The following is a 17,168-nucleotide window of genomic DNA, read 5'->3' on the forward strand; positions in this document are numbered from 1 at the left end:
ATGGAAGGATGACTCAGATTCTCTTGACAGAAAAAAATTAAAGAGTTGGCAGATTTTATCTTATCTTATAGTACTTAAAGACAACAAGAACTGTCTCTTTAGATGCTTGATTATTTTCTCTTGCAGTGCTCATCACCAATATTTGTTCAAACAAACAAATCAAAAACCCTAACTAGTAAGAAGGGAATTGCAATTTAAATATCAACGTTTGTTACAGGTAATAAAGAAATAGAGAAATTCCAATAAGAACTTAAAAAGGGTGCTTCAGATAAATTCAACATGTGCATTGTTAAGAGATGGTTTATGGATAAGGGAAAAGATCTTTGGGAAAACACAGAGAAGAAGAAAAGATAGTAGGACAAACATTGTCTTGATTTTTATAAGAAGGGAGATGGTGGAGTTTGTAAGTTATGAACCTGTGATCTTGACTTCTGTTATGGCAAAATTCTTGAAGACTTAAAGTTCTATAAAGGCACAAAGGAATAGGTAGTGAATATTAAAAAGAAAGAAAGAAAGAAAGAAAAAGCACAGATAACAGAGATCTAGCATATAAATACTAATAACAAATTGTGACTTAATTTGCTTTTTTATGGCATAACTAAACTGGCAGAATTGGGGATGCAGTAGATATTATTTATTTATCTAAAATTTGGCAAACTATTTAAAAGGAATTTATATAATCTTATTGAGAATGAGGAAAGATATAGGTTCAGTGATAGTTCAGTTAACTGGGCTCAAAACTGATTGAATTGAATCAAGTCAGTATGCATTTTTTAAGTACCCATTATGTGCCAGGCACAATGTTAAGTGCCAAAAACATAAAGAACAGGAAAAGAAAGGGCTGTTGAAATAATACAGACTTGGGGAAGGATGAGAGCTGGCACCATTGTGATGGTCATCATTCTAATGATCCTTCTTTGGACATGCCCTTATTAAATCTTCCATCTTCTGACAGGATAGTGTCCCAACTTACATGTTGGCCCATCAGAAATCATCATTTCTATACATTTATCATAACACAACAGAAATGTTTCTGAAATTCTGAAACTGAATTTTAATGAATTTAATAATTTAGGTACATAAAAGAATCTTGCATATAAAGAAGTGCTGTGGCAAATCCCTTTAATTTACTTGTGTAAATCCTAGTTTATTTATTACATTTTCTTCAAGTGAGCTACACTTGATCCTGACTTAATCCCAGTGCAGTAAGGATTTTTGATGAAATTTGGGTAAATTTAATTTCCTAGAAATTGAATGCTTTTTTTTCTCAGCCTTTATTTTATCATCAGTAAATAACCATGAAATCAACTCCTACAGAGAAATTATTATTTTTCAAATTACTAGATGAGATGCTAAAGCACTTACCTGTTTACTTTCTGAATTTATTTCTTGGAAAATATTGGCCTTAAAAATAGATGTTATGCCAGAGATTGATTTGGGATTGCTAAAAAGCACTATGCAATTTCCCAGATGTGACCTAGCCCAATTTCTCCTATTATCTAATTCTGGCCTAACTCTATTGTCCCTTTATAGATATATATGCAACCTAAATTATTTTCATTAACTATTTAAGAATATTTTTAAAACTATTTTATTGTTTGAAATAAAGGGAAGAAATTATTTAGTAAACCAGGATTATCCATATGATTAATTCAGGTTATTCAAGCTGTCTTCCAACATTCTTCCTAAGTTACATAGACAATGTTGTTGTACAAGAAATGTTCTATTTTCATAGTTGACTTGACAGCAATGAGCTCTCCATACTTCCATTCCCACGTTATTAGTTTCAGCAAATCACATCATTTTAAAGCTGGAAGTGGCCTTGGTGGCCATCTATTGCAATCCTAAAAAAATAAATCTCCACTACAACATATCTACTAAGTGGTTATATAGCCCCTTCTTAGAAACCTCTAATGAAATGGAATCTACTACCTTTTCATTCCACTTTTGGACAAAATTAACTGTTGGAAAGTTTTTCCATAGATCATTTTAAAATTTTCCCCTTTGCAACTTTCATCCCTTACTCCTGGTTCTGCTGTAGGGAGCAAACAGAACAAATTTAAATCCTTTTTCTACAGGACAGTCCATCAAATATTTAAACATGGCTATGTGTCCCCTATCCATAATTTTCTTTCCTCTGAACAAAATGTTTCTGGTTTCTTCTCACCCATCTTTATGTGAAATGGACTCAAATCTCTTCACAATTCAGGTTGCTTTTTTCTCCAGAAACTCTTTAGCTTATTGATTTTGTTCCTAAATTATAGGATCCTTTATTTATCGTGCTATTAAAGCAAATCCTAAATTGTTGAGTGTTTTCTGGAGTTGAGAATTCAGGACTAATACAAGATCTCATTACTATATTCTTCTGAAATTTATTTTCCATGAAGAGAAGTTGTCATGTATTCTGATTTTCAAAAACAAAATTTTCAGACTTTGTATCCTACATAGGCAGCAGCATAACTTTATGAATAGAGAACTGGCTCCGAGTATGAATAGGACTTACCTACTATAGACAAGTTGTGATCTGTATTGATGGAGGAGTTTCTACCCTAATAGTTCTGTTATTTTAAAGTCACAGATTCTTTTGTGTTTTGTTTTCTTTTGTGGTTTTTTTTTTTATATGAAGGTTGACTTCCTTGGATCCTGTCACTTTGATATCTTGGATTCATTCTAAGACATTAATTTTAATGAAATGTATCTGAAACCCTTTATTATTTTTGAACAACCACAGTTATTTTCTAAAATATCCTACCCTTTCATATCCACATAATTGTAAATTAAAATTAAGAGAAGCAGGACCCATATGAAATCATTAGTTTTATTTCAGTTGAGGAAGTTCTACCTATACAGGAAGGCACTTGAGCTGTGGGATGATCAAATAGGCAGCTACTGCCACAGATAACCCTAATGAGAGTATTGGGTTCTCTCCCATTCTGAAGCAATGAATGGATAGTAGATAAAATCAGGGATAAATGAGATCTCTGTGCTAGTGTTCTTTTTAGTTTTTTTTTTATTCATTTTATTCCTTTTTAAAATGTTATTTTTCAATGAACAAATATTTAGTTTTTTCTCCTCATATCCTTCCCACTATAGCTTAAAAGAAAAAAAAAAAAGCCCTTATAACAAATATGCATAGTCAAGCAAAATAATTTCCTACACTGTCCATGTCCAAAAATAAATGTCGCATACTGAATCTTAAGTTTATTATCACTCTCAGAAAGCAAGTAACCTGCTTCATGTTGGTTCTTTGAAATGCCTATTGGCTATTACACTGATCAAAATTCTTAAGTCTTTCAAGGTCATTTGTCTTTTCAGTGGTGTTGTTGTAGTATAAATTGTTAGCCTGATTCTACTCATATTATTCTGCATCAATTCATACAAATCTTTTCTGGCAAGTAAACCCAATAAACTTAAATTGAGGTACATACGCTGAACAAAATCCATTTATTTACAGTGATATTTACAATTATTGACAAAGTGAGTCAGACTGGCTATCACAGTTTGGCCAGCAGCCCCAATGAGAACAGGAAGGATCCTTTTTATTAACATATAGGAGTAGGGAGGATCTGGGTAGTTGGAGAACATTATTATTGATTACACTGAAAAAAAAAAATAGGTTGGCATTCAGATGTGACTAATCACACTCCTCTCTGACAATTAAGACATGTTCATTGCTTTATGAGAGTCATCTGCCTCTTGTAATTTTTGTTAGGACTTCTGATGTAGGTTATATACATGCACAATCTTTTAAACATAAATCTAATTTGGACTAAGAAAGATGACATTTCTGAGTTTAGGCAGAAACTAACAATTATAAAATACATCATTAAATCAATTATGTTGCAAAATCAATACATTGAAAATCATTAGTAATATAAATTTTTATCTTTTCACACCCAGGTTTCTCTGAGACCATTCCTTTTATTATTTCTTACAGCCCCAAAGTATTCTATTACATTCCTATACTACCATATGTTTAGCCATTCCCCAACTGATGAGCATTCCTCTTAGTTTTCTGTTCTTTGCCCCTACAAAAAGAACTTCTAGGTTGATTTCAGAAATCCTGGAAAGACTTACATGAACTGATGCTAAGTGAAGTGAGTAGAATCAGAAAAAACACTGTACACAATAACAGCAAGATAATGTGGTGAACAACTACAACAGACTTATCTCTTCTCAGCAATTCGGTGATCCAAGACAATTCCAATAGACTTTGAAAGGAAAATGCTATCTATATCCAGAGAAAGAAATATGGAGACTAAATGCAGATCATACTATTTTCATCAATTTTTTTGTTTTTTTTTCTCGTTAATATCCCCTTTTGTTCTGATTTTTCTTTTACAATATCACTAATATGGAAATATGTTTAAAAGATTGTACATGCTATGGCTTATGTCAGATTGCTTGCTGTCTTGGGGAGGGGGAGGTCAGGAAGGGAAAAAGAAAAATATTTAGAAGTCAAAATTGAATGTTGAAAACTATATTTACATCTTTACTAATTGGAAAAAGTCAAATGTTGTTAAGTAGCAGTGGAGGACAGAACTGCTATAATTATTTTGGTTCATAAGGTTCTTTTTTCTCTCTCTTGACTCTCAATGGTGTGTAGACTTAGTAGCAATATCACTGGCCCAAAGGGTATATAGTTTAATAGTGCCTAATAGTGCCTACTCTGTACTATGCTAAGTTATGAGAACTAAAAAAAAAATAGCACAAGGTAGTCTCAGCTCTTAAGGAGCTCATAACTTCACAAGGAAGACAACATTCAAACAGCAGTGCATGTATGAATATGTTCAGTATGTATATGTATGTGGCTGTGTCAGGTGTCCTGTGGAAATGACTTGTACCTTGACCTGCTCTGTAATCTGTCAAAGATCCCTACCATGAAAGTACTTTATATATTGGGAGATGATAACTCTCACAAATTCAGCAAACATCTATGTCCTGTATAGCACTTTCTTAGATTCTTAAGCATATTTGTGTTAGAAAGACAATCAGTAGCCACAGGATTCTGACTGTTAACAAATTGGAATGGATTTAGAATGAGATAGCCTAAATTGTTTTTTAACCTGTCATAATATTCTTATAGACTGGATTGGCTGACATCCTGCTAGTGTCAATCTTGGATTTGTGATTTCTCTCAGCTCTGAATTTTTCCTCCTCACAATCAAGAAGGGAACTAGTCAGTCCTCCAGTGGCTGAATAAATTGTTATATGAATATTATGGAATATTATTGTTCTGTAAGAAATGACCAGCAAGATGATTTCAGAAAGACCTGGAGAGACTTACATGAACTGATGCTGAGTTTGCTAAGATGATCAACAAAAGCTTTTATATGTATTTTCCAATCCAGCAGTATTTTGTAGTGGTTAAGATATTTTGTCATTCAGTATAGATTTTTTTATTCCAGCTCAGGTTTGGTTCAGAAGTCTACTGTTTTGACATTCATTCTCTATTTCTTTATTTTTCAGAAAAATTATACCACAACTTTGATACCTAATGAAACTCTGCAATGGTGTTGGCATTCAGCACTACCTTTAGAATGTACTTCCCATTTGGTGAGAATCAGAAGTATGGTAGATGATGAAAGATTCCCAGAGTTTAAGTTTTGGAGTTCCTGGAGCTCATGGTGGAAATCTGAAGGTAAGAAGAAAAAGGCTTTTAAAACATGTCTCTTGATATTAAATGATCCATAGCCAGATGAGTGTACAAACTAATAACTCTAGAGGTTTCCATGAATCAAAGATCTAGAGCTAGAAGGGATCTCTCTCTCTCTCTTTTTTTTTTTTTTTTTTTGATGAGTATAACTGAGGACAACGGAAAATAATTAATTTGTCCAAATTCATATATATAGGAAACATAAAAAATACGATGTGAACCCAATTAATCACTTAAGCCCTCTAATCCTCAGTTACCTCATGAAGTCGTTAGGAAAACACTTTATAAGCTGTACCACATAAAAGTGGATTGTTAGCTTTGATATTTCTGTTTTAATTTTTGCCATTATTACTATTCTTTCTGTGCTGTTAGTAAGAAGGCTCCAAAAGCTTACCTATATCCATATCTTTCATCCACCAATAAAACCATTTCTTTAGATTATGGTCATTGATTTCTAGGAGAATTAAAATTTGAGTGCTTTCTGGGAAGAACAAAGCACTAATCCATTAATACTCCATCAGGATTAGTTTATCAAATGAACTCATTTCAGAAAATAAGATCTTTAAGGAACAGAAGTCCAGTCATATACACATTGAAAGGACAACGTGTTTGGAGTTTTTGAAAAAGTCTGATAGATAGGCTAATCGTCTAGAAGTATAGGAAACTCAGCCAGGAGCAGGCTAGAAAGAGGGCTTGAGCAGCATGAAGATATCAGTTCTGATTATTCAGAGCCAGAGACATGCTTAACCTTCTTCACACTTTCCTAGAGCCCAGCCCTCCACAGTTGTGTCCCAGTAGCCACAGTAGAAACTTGAGATTTTTTTTTTGTCATTATAATGACACTAGTATAATTAATGCAATTATGTAATAGCTTTCATAACTTAGTTTTCCAGGGTTTTTTCCCTTCACACAATTTAAATAAACACCATCCTTTCCCCTAAAGAGTAGCTTGCTTCTTATAAATAGGAAATAGCTGGACTAGAAAGGAAATGATAGTTTTAGGTTGCTATGTCATTTTTTGAGGAATATCTAGTTAATGAGGGCAATTATCATATAGTTTCAAAAATCTTTTTAAAAAAATTATGGTTTTTCATTTGTCTTTTTCCCAACCTCTATTTCTTTGCAGAGGTGTGTTGTTCATGGATATAGAACAGCATATATATCACATTTTTGATATATCAAGTAATAATTTTGCTGATTCCCTCTCCTCCCCAAAAATCCTTTTTTGTAAGGTATAGTTCTTTGACAAGGAAAAAGGACAGGAATACAGTGGGAAATCTAGATGATGATGTAACAACAAAAGATAAAATAAACATCTATTGAAAGTTATACTAAACTTATTTGATTCAAATAAACTGATATTTTAAAGCTATGGGATCCTGGGACTTCCTTTAAAGTATTGTACTGAAGTGCCCCTACAGCTATAGCTTCAAGTTATCTTTGTCCAACTCTTCTTGTCTCAGTTATGTGCCTTTAAAAATAGTGAACATCAACTTCTCCAGATTTCTTTAGGGATTCTGGCAGGCTGGATTATAGTTGGATGCTTGGTGCTGCTTGCTATTTCATCTCCATGACATATAGTAAAGCATCATAACCAGACTTGGGATCTCAGAGGGTTTGGGTTTGAGTCCTGGCTTTGACATTTTACTAGTGGTAATGCTGGACAAGTTATTTTTCCTCTCTGAGTCTCATACTGAGAATGGAAGTAATAATTTGTACTCTCTACCCCACGGGGTGGTCGTGGGGACAACATCCGTATTGCAATTTTAAAGAGTTTTAGAAAGAAATGTGGACTATCATTATTATTACACAATATGCATGAGATTCTGACTTGATTTTTTGCTGTGTCTTGTAGGGAAGGACTCCTCGGGCCAATATCACATTTTTCCTGTTGATAAAATATATGTTGAAGAAGATTCCAATGTCACCTTTTGCTGCATTTCCAGGACAGATAATGAGAAAGTAGACTTTTCATATGAAGAAAGATATAGTCAGAGAACAAAACTGAGCCCCCGTACAACAATGTTTGAAGTGAATAATGTTTCCTTTGTTAGGAGGGGAGGATCAAATGCCTTCTGTAAGTTTAATTCTGACAATTCAAACATTCAAGGAGTTGTCGTATATATAACAGGTAAGGACTTGGACTTTAATTGTATTTCTTTTTTTTTTTCCTGAGGCAATTGGGGGTAAGTGACTTGCCTGGGGTCACAAGCTAGGACATGTTAAGTGTCTGAGGCCAGATTTGAATTCAGATCCTCCTGACTTCAGGGCAGGTACTATTCCACCTATCTGCCTCTTTTCAATGAAATGTATTTATTACCTCTATTTTTCCAAAGAGAAAAGCATATGTGTGTGTGTGTTTCTGTATATACATTTGTACATACCTATATTATATGTGTATGTCATATCATCCATGTGAAGAACTCACTTGTAGTTGAGCAGACTTGTATGTCCGTCCCTCCCCAGCTTGCAAGACAAAATCAGAATATGGTATAAAATCCAGAGGTACAACATTCCAATTCTTAATGATTTTCTTTAGCTGACAAAAACATTTACATCCTTATATAGAAACCCACAGAAAATAAACTAAGTGAACTTAATCTTAAGAAATGCTTACCTCCTCCTCCTCCTTCTCTTCCTCTTCCTCATTCTTCTCCTCCTCTTCCTCACCATCACCACCATCATCTTCCTCTTTCTCCTTCTCCTGCTGCTGTCACTACTGCTTCTATTCCCGTCCCCCTTCCCTTGGAGCAATCTATCCTGATACCTCTTTTGTGGAGTGGTGACTGAGGATACTTCTGGACTTGCCATGACCAATGAAAAGTCTAAGGAAAGAGTCAAGACTGAAAATAATAACCACATTAATTTGAAGGTGATAGGGCAACTTGAATCAGTGTGCAATTTAAAATTAAGAGACACATACCATTGAGTAAACTACTGAAAACATATCGTGAATGACAGGCTTTGTCAATGAGGCAGATCAGATTCCATTTGATGGACAACCAATCAATGAAACAGACACCCCTGCACAATTGGAAATGGAGGATGAAGATACAGTTGATGTATTCCCTAATCAGACAAGGGGCATTTACTAAAAAGACAACCTGCAACTCTTCTCCAGAACTGTGCTCCCAAGGAAAACAATACATTCGTAATTAGAAAACCAAGATTTGGTTCATCCACATCCTGGATACTGCAGTATAGTTTTCTCTCTTCTTTGATTCCCTTCCCCTATTCTTTTATCATACATAAAGTAACTGGTGTATGTGCACAGGCATAATGCATATTTTTTTAAACTAAATGGCCAAAGGTTTGTTTTGGTCAACATCAAATAGAGATGGGGAGGGAAAAACAAACTGATTCTGTGAAAATATCCCTTTCATTCAACTTTTATCTTTATATTCCAGTAAGTTATTTTGCTCTCACTGTTTAACAATAACAAAAAAAGACTCACCCAAAAATCCTTGCATACCTTATTTGATTGGATAATTTCAATGTTTTTCTTTTATCATTCAGTTGCACCATACTCGCTCCTTTCAATAAAGATCCTGTCCCCACCTTCACTAGCCAATATGATAAAAAGAATTGGGGTTGAAGTTGGGTCTTCAGCACTATCTTCCCCAAAAACCATATGGTATACAAGGCTTGATGAGAGGGCTGGGAAGGTATGACTTGGAAAAGGGTCCAGAATTCACTTAGAGGCTTTGCTGAAAAGAGAGGAAGAGAGTGAATGCTTTCTATATTTGTTCTGTTTATGCATTTTCTTATAAGCCTTCTTCATCTTTTCTTAGTTTCTTGTCTTTTACTATACCTGCTTCCATTGCTACTGGAAGAAAAGAATTCATAGATAGTACATCAGGCCAGGAAGTAGATAGCATGAGTACCCTGGCTGCTGCCCAGGCTCAAGAGCATTACCAGGAAGATAAACTGAATTCCCTGAGAAACTCCCTGGTGAATTATGGAAGGTACAAGAGGATATATAGGATTAATTAATGTTGGGTGGACGGAGTTAGTTCCCTTAGGCTTCCTAGGGGTATATGGAAACCTCAACAGAATATATCCCTGGCTGCCCTGCCTTGAGTGTCTGACATGCTCCTGCTATTCTGTTGCTGCATCTACTCCCACGGCCAGAATCCTTCTTCTTCCCCCACCCCTCTTTCCAGTACTACTTCCTAGTCCCATCCCTCTATACACCAATATTCTTACTTTAAAAACACTATGGGAAATGAATTATGTTATGACATCATTTTGAACAGTATTCCATGAAAATTTTCATTTCAAACCTCATATTTATTTCTTTCCTAATAGACACATTAAAAAATTCTTTATTGGTTTTACAGACACATTATCAATCTGTCATTAACATCTGTTGCTCATGGCTACCCTTATACATTTTTATTGTTTTGTTCCTTCATTCTGCTATTCCTTGCTGGAAGACCTTCATTTCCTAGGACCCACATGTGGCTTTATGTTGGGTTGCTGGACTACATTCAACTTTTATAACTCTTTTCAATTCCTTACCTGACAAGGGACTGTTATCAGCCCTGGGGTTGTGTGTTTCCTGGAACAGGTGAGGAAATGTGCCTCACCATCACAACTGAAAAAACCTAGATAGATACACATCTGTATCTATGGAGATATATATCCATAGATACAGATGTGTATCTATATATGTGTGTGTGTATGTATGTATGTATGTATATCTATATCTATCAAGATCTAGATCTATATCTATCTATATCTATATCTATATCTATATCTATATCTATATATATATATATATACACACACACACACACACAGAAGCCCATAGAAATATGTATAGAGAGACAGAGAGAGACAGAGACAGAGACAGAGAAATAGATTAAATCAGTGAAGAATCATAAAGTTCTCTTCCAAAGTTTCACAGTCTATGGAGGTAGCATGTGTTTGTTTTGGGATTTCACCAAGGTTATTTAGATTCAGCCATACTAGAAAGATTAAAAACATGCCTGTTTTCTGGGAACCAGCCTAACCAAATGTAGAGAGGTCTGTCATCAGTGGGCTGGCTCCTTAGGGATGAATTTTTTGGCCATGGTAGAGAAAGAAAGGAAGGAAAAATACATAGTATTTTTATTATTAACTGTATACTTATATACTAATTCTATAATGTGTTTATTAATATATATTTATTATATCTCTACAACATAAATATATATTATTATAATATTAATTGCCTAATATAGTATTCATTTACCAAATGCAATGCCTGTATGATCTCCTTTGTTCTTCATAACAACTGTGTGAGGTAGATAAGACAGATGATATCTTCCCATTTTACAGAGGACAAAACTGAGGGCTAGAGAAATTAAATGATACGCCTAAGATCATGTACCCATGAGAGCACAGAGCTAGGACTCTAAGGCAGGTCTTAGTGGCTGCTTCTTGTCACAGCTCAGGATAGTCATCCCTATTTTCTACCTAGAGAGTTGTCATAGGAATATGATAGTGATTGGAACTGGAAGGGCAGGTGATATGAATAAATACCTAATCACCCTGAATTCCAAGAGGCTGATCTGTTGTTATTCAACTTCAGGGAAACTTAGTGCCTAAATCTGTAGATACTGTATCATTACTAACACAATGTTTATATCCTCTGTGTTTAAACTTCGTTTTGTCAACAGCTTTTGTTTGTGCTCATAGGAGTAATAGAAGAGCCCAAGAATTTTTCTTGTCAAACTCGGGATTTACAGACCTTGAACTGTACGTGGGATCCAGGAAGAGATACATTTTTCCCAGAGAAATTTATTCCAACCAACTACAGCTTATTTGAATGGCAAGTCATGTCTTCTGATCGAAGTTTGGTAGTATTCTAGCCTTCTCTATACAGGATGCAGAGCTAAGCGGAGAGCTTCCCTGAGATGTTACAGAAAGCTGACACAAATATGCCAAATTGCCAGCCTCTGAAGGGTTACTGGTTTGTTCTGGCAAAGTTTATTAAAAGTTTTATTAAATCTAATGAATAGAAAGAAAAGCTGCAAATCCAAGGGAGAATCCAATCTAATTCACGACTTGGGTCTACCTAATTTCCTACTTTTCTTATACTGGCATGATATTTATAATTAATTATAGAACCCTCTAAAATCTATGAAGTACTTTGTAACTATGTCTCATTTGATTCTCAAAAGAATCTTGTGGGATTAGTACCACACACATTTCCATTTTTGCTAATGATAAAAATGGGATTGTAGAAATTAAGTCATTTTCCCAAGGTCACAATTGTGTGATCTGGAACTCAAATCCAGGTCTTATTCCAAGTCTGGTGATCTTTATGAAAGTTACAAAATTCTTTGGCCAACAGAAATTAATGGAAATTCTAACAAACCACAAAGAAGAAATGGGAGCACCTTATTGTAAAATAACTATTAGTTATATCGTGCTTTAAGATTTACAAGCTGCTTTACAATGATCTTATTTGATCCTCACAACAGCCAAGTGCTATTATTATCCTTATTTTATAGAAGAGGAAACTGAGACAGAGGTTAAGAGATTTAAATCCAGACCTTCCTGACTCCAGACTCCAGTGCTCTATCTAGTGTACCACATCATGGTTTCTGTAAAAAAAAAAATATATAAAATGTACCCAAAAATTGTTTAAAATTTTATTTTTATTCTCATAATTTTCGGTGGGGGAACAACTGGACATCAGCCCTTGTTCAATTTGGAACATTCTGGATATGCTCCTTAGGCAGGAACAGGTCTGCTTCAACCAAAATTATATTATTGTAATTATTTGTTTGTTTGTTTGTTTTAAAGGTTTTCCCAGAAAAAGGTCAACTGTGTTCACAGAAATTGGTGTACTTGGCAACTAACCTCTGACATACAGGACATGTATAACTTCACACTGACAGCTGAAAATGAAGTAAGAAAGAGAAGAGTGGACATTCTCTTTAATGTAACCCAACAAGGTAAAAATATGAATACAGCAAAGTCAACTGTATAATTTCTCTCCCCAAATCTTTATCCAACATGTAACATGTTCTTGCTCATACTCTTACTGCATTGTATACAAACACACACATATACATATCCAACATGTAACATGTTCTTACTCATACTCTTACTGCATTGTATACAAACACACACATATACATAGATACATACACATTCACACACACATATACCCATGTACTCATACAATACATGCACACATATATACACAATACACACATATATACACATGTACAATACACAAGGACACACATACTGCTCATATACATCTATGAATATACACATACACATACAAATATATGTACAATGTATGCATGCACACAAGGCATGCCTATGAATACATGCATTGTATGCAGACATACATGCACATATTCTCATACACATATATTCATGCACATATACACAATACATATATACACATACACATTTAAGTATATATACACATATCTATATATACACATATACATACATATACATGTATAGTCATAAATCTGCAAAATACATATATGCACACCTATATATACATACATATATATTTGTGTACAACTATCCACATTACATATAATACATATGCACACATATACACAGAGGCATATATATAACACATATTAACATACATATACACAGTACATATGCATATATATATATATATACATACACTATATAAGCATACATATATATACTAATACACATACATGTATATCTAAATATAGACATATATACACACACATACAAACCACATGCTGATATATGAACACATACATATATAGTCATATACCTATACACATAGATACATACACATATATGTTCATGTACACACATACCTATATGTACATATACACACTGTGCACATATACATAATACATTTAAACACACAAATATACATACTGCACACAATGCACCATGCACATATACACAAATACATGTATATACACACATATTTAATTAAGCACTTGTATAAACATATACACAGTATGCATATATAATACATGTAAGTATACACATGCATATATACATATATATACACACACATCCATGCATAAACACACATATACAACATTTATATACTCAAATAGATTTCTTTACATACACACACACACACACACACACATTCATTTCTCCAGGACCTAAGGCAAGGTGAAAGAGGCATTGACTCTACCATTAGAGGTGTAGAAGGTCACAGTCAGTGGGAGAACTCTGGGTGAAGTATAAGACCCTTCAGCCCAGAGGGAATCTGCTAACAATGTCTGATTTGGCTCCCCATCTCCCCTAAGAGCTCTCACCCTTCCTGAGAAGTCAAGGGGCAGTGATAAATGTTGTGATTGAAGCAGAGTGATACCAGGTGGAAGAGTGATACCAGGAGGCAATCTACATACAAAAGCAAGTTGTTTATGTGGCCCCACATATGCAGTACATGCTTAGCGCATGCCCAGTGTTGTTTTGGTTACATGAGGGCATTAGGGTATATAAAGGGGGAAGACCTTGGAATAAACAGACTCCATATTTCACCATCCTTGGGAGTCTCATCTCATCACTCCTCCACTGAGGGTATGTTTTGCCATCCCAACTTGGGGGTCCAGAGAGCAGGACACAACAAGAGCACCTATTTTTCATCTATTCCGTTCTGTTTTTTACTTATGTAGTTCTGGACAAATCATTTAATTTTTCTGGACTACTGTTCATTCCCTCAAATTTAAAATGAGAAAGGAGTTTGAACTAGACTGTGAGATATGCCTTCCAGCTCTAGTGCTATGAATGATTCTATGATAAGGTTTCTCTTAAATCAAGTTTTAATGTTAGCAATCCTCCATTACTTAATAACATTTTCCTCTCACTGGAGAATTAGAAGCAACAATCCTCCCCTACTTACAATCTTCTCTTCCTGCTCAGTTATCATGTTATTTTGATTTGCCAAATGACTTCCCTATATGTATTGTACCTTAATCATGCCATAGTTATTATGGAAAACTTATTTTTTTAGGGAGGAGAGAAGGGAAGATGTTTTCCAAAAAGAAGATATTACATACCTAGTGTCATTTTCTTATTTGGATGGAGATATTTGACTAGTTTTTGTGCTAAAATAACCAAAAGTTAAGTCAGTCAAGTCAAGAAATATTTGCTGAATACTTTGTGTGAGGAACAGCTCTTATTGCTAATTTAGAGAATTTTTTTAAAATATGGCTATTAATATCTTCAATTTCTTCCTCTGAAAATTGCCTGTTTATATCCTTTGACCAATTAGAGAATGGATCTTTTTCCTGTAAATTTGATTTAGTTCTTTATAAATAAAACCTTTGTCGAGAAACTTGTAAAGATTTTTTTTATCCAAATTTCCTGCTTTTCTTCTAGCATTGATTTTGTTTGTGCAAAATCTGTCTAATCAAAATTACCTATTTTACCTCCCATGAACCTTTCAGCTCTTGTTTGGTCATTAATCCTTCCCTTTTCCATTGATCTAACAGATAATTTTTTCATGTGTCTCTAATCTGGCTATATTGGTCACCTTCATGTCCAAATCATCTACCCATTTTGAGCTTATATTGGTCTCCATATGAGATATTGGTCTCTACCTAATTTCTGTCATACTACTTTCTAATTTTCTCAAGAATTTTTATTGAATAGAGAATTCTTGCCCCAATAGTTAAAATTTTTGGGTTTATCAGCATTAACCTACTTTGCTCATTTATTTGCTTTTTAAAAATTGTATGTCTAATCTATTCCACTGATCAGCACCTTTATTTCTTACCCAGTATCAAATTGTCTTGATGATTACAGCTTTGTCCTATACTCTGATACTGCTATATACACTTCCTTCTGATTTTTCTTAAGATAGCTTTCTAGCCACTATATCAAATGAATGTTTTAATCTACTTTTACCAGAATTTGTAGGAATTTGTTTTTTTATTTAAAGAACACATTTTTGATCTATATTCGTTTTTTTTACTCCCTTAACAGTTCAACCACAGCTTGTTGGTGAAATATCTATTAAACATGTAAGTGAAACAGAGGCAACACTGAAATGGAAAATTATTCCCAATCAAAAAAGACTCAGTTTTTTGTGTCAGATTGAAGTCTATCATGATGGAAAAGTAATACAGGTAAAAAAAATGGTCCTTGGCTTATGGAATTGAGCTGTTGAAAGTTATTTAGATTTTTCTTCTTGACTTCTGGCATCAAAGGGCATATGATGTATTGGGATCTCCACATTAATTTCTTATTGTTGAGAGATTTCAGTTCAAATCAAGATAGGTCTGGTCAGAATTAAATGGGAATTTTTGCGTCAAGGTCATGGATCAGAAAATGTCTATGGGCCAAAGGGAATAAAAAAAAAGGCACTTCATTTCTTTACAGATGTACAGGGCAAGATATTGATCTATGGAAAAAAGATTGAGATTTTGGAAACTTTGGGGGATGGTGAAGACAAGGTGAAGGGGAAACTCACTCCAAGATGACATCTGGAAGCTTTCTATTATAATAGTTATGATGCCTGTGGCTGTGGGAAGCTGAATGTTTATCACAGAAACTCTTTATCATTTCTTCTTTGATTCTCCAGTACAACACTTCCAGGTCTCAATTTACTTTAAGAGAACTACAACCTTATACAGCATATTCAACTCAAGTACGTTGCTGCACTGCCAACCACTTTTGGAAATGGAGCGAATGGAAAAGCAAAAACTTCACCACAAAAGAAGATGGTAAGTTTGATCCACTGCATGCAGCCCCAAGACATTTGTTGTTTGAGACTTGTCTGCAGGCTCATGGTACTGCCTAAAACTTGAGTAATTAGTGGAAATCATCAGGGTTTTGTGTTCCACTTGGCATACTTCTAAAAACATTTCCTGTATCAAATACATAATTTTTTAAACTTGGGGGGAGGAAGGTGTTAGTGTATGGACCTGTAATTCCATTGGTGAAAGGAATCCCCCAATGAGAAAATATCTTCAATCAATTCAGATCTATTAATTCAGAGCTATTGAAAACGGGGATAGCAAAGTAAACTGTACAATCTTTCTCTTCAAATCTTTACCAATATGTAATATGTTTGCACTCTTTCTCTGTCTCTGTCCTCCTCCCATTTCTCTGTCTTTTTTAATCTGTCTCCATCCTTTTCTCTCTCTTTCCCTCCTTCTCTCTCTCCTTCCTCTCTCCCTCTTTCCTTCCTCCCCCCATCTCTTCCTCAATCTCTCTCTGCCTCTGTCCTCCCTCCTTTGTCTGTCTTCCTCAATCTCTCTCTGTCTTTCTCTATGTGTTAGGATTATTACAAGGTGCTAAGTAAGTGGAATTGAGGAGTCAGTGGTTAAATCTAGTTTAGCATTGATTTAATCCTACAACAAATAATGGTTTCCTAGTGATATAATGATTGGTATATACTCAGTGTACAGCATATAAGCAAGAAGCTCTCACAGCCAGACGTACAAGCCCACTAGAAGCTCTCAGAGCCTCACCTAGGATTCAGTTGAGGAGATTCAAAAGCCAGAGAAGACAGCTTAAGCTCTCGGAAACAAGACTGCAGAAGGCCTCT

At 34.6% G+C, this 17,168-nt stretch overlaps 1 protein-coding gene and 1 pseudogene across 2 annotated transcripts in view; both read left to right on the plus strand.

Annotated features, from left to right (window-relative positions):
• The window catches only part of OSMR (oncostatin M receptor), a 66,004-nt gene that overhangs the window by 22,506 nt on the left and 26,330 nt on the right, over positions 1 to 17,168 (plus strand). For both annotated transcript variants that reach the window (XM_023496124.2, XM_012541429.3), the window contains exons 4-9: positions 5,470 to 5,641; positions 7,512 to 7,787; positions 11,339 to 11,471; positions 12,452 to 12,603; positions 15,602 to 15,744; positions 16,200 to 16,341. In XM_023496124.2, coding sequence (XP_023351892.1) covers positions 5,470 to 5,641; positions 7,512 to 7,787; positions 11,339 to 11,471; positions 12,452 to 12,603; positions 15,602 to 15,744; positions 16,200 to 16,341 — 1,018 coding nt within the window. The remainder of the gene's footprint in view (positions 1 to 5,469; positions 5,642 to 7,511; positions 7,788 to 11,338; positions 11,472 to 12,451; positions 12,604 to 15,601; positions 15,745 to 16,199; positions 16,342 to 17,168) is intronic.
• On the plus strand, positions 7,857 to 9,092 carry LOC111719060 (annotated as a pseudogene).

This window comes from Sarcophilus harrisii, chromosome 1, assembly GCF_902635505.1.
Source record: "Sarcophilus harrisii chromosome 1, mSarHar1.11, whole genome shotgun sequence".
Classification (NCBI taxonomy): domain Eukaryota; kingdom Metazoa; phylum Chordata; class Mammalia; order Dasyuromorphia; family Dasyuridae; genus Sarcophilus; species Sarcophilus harrisii.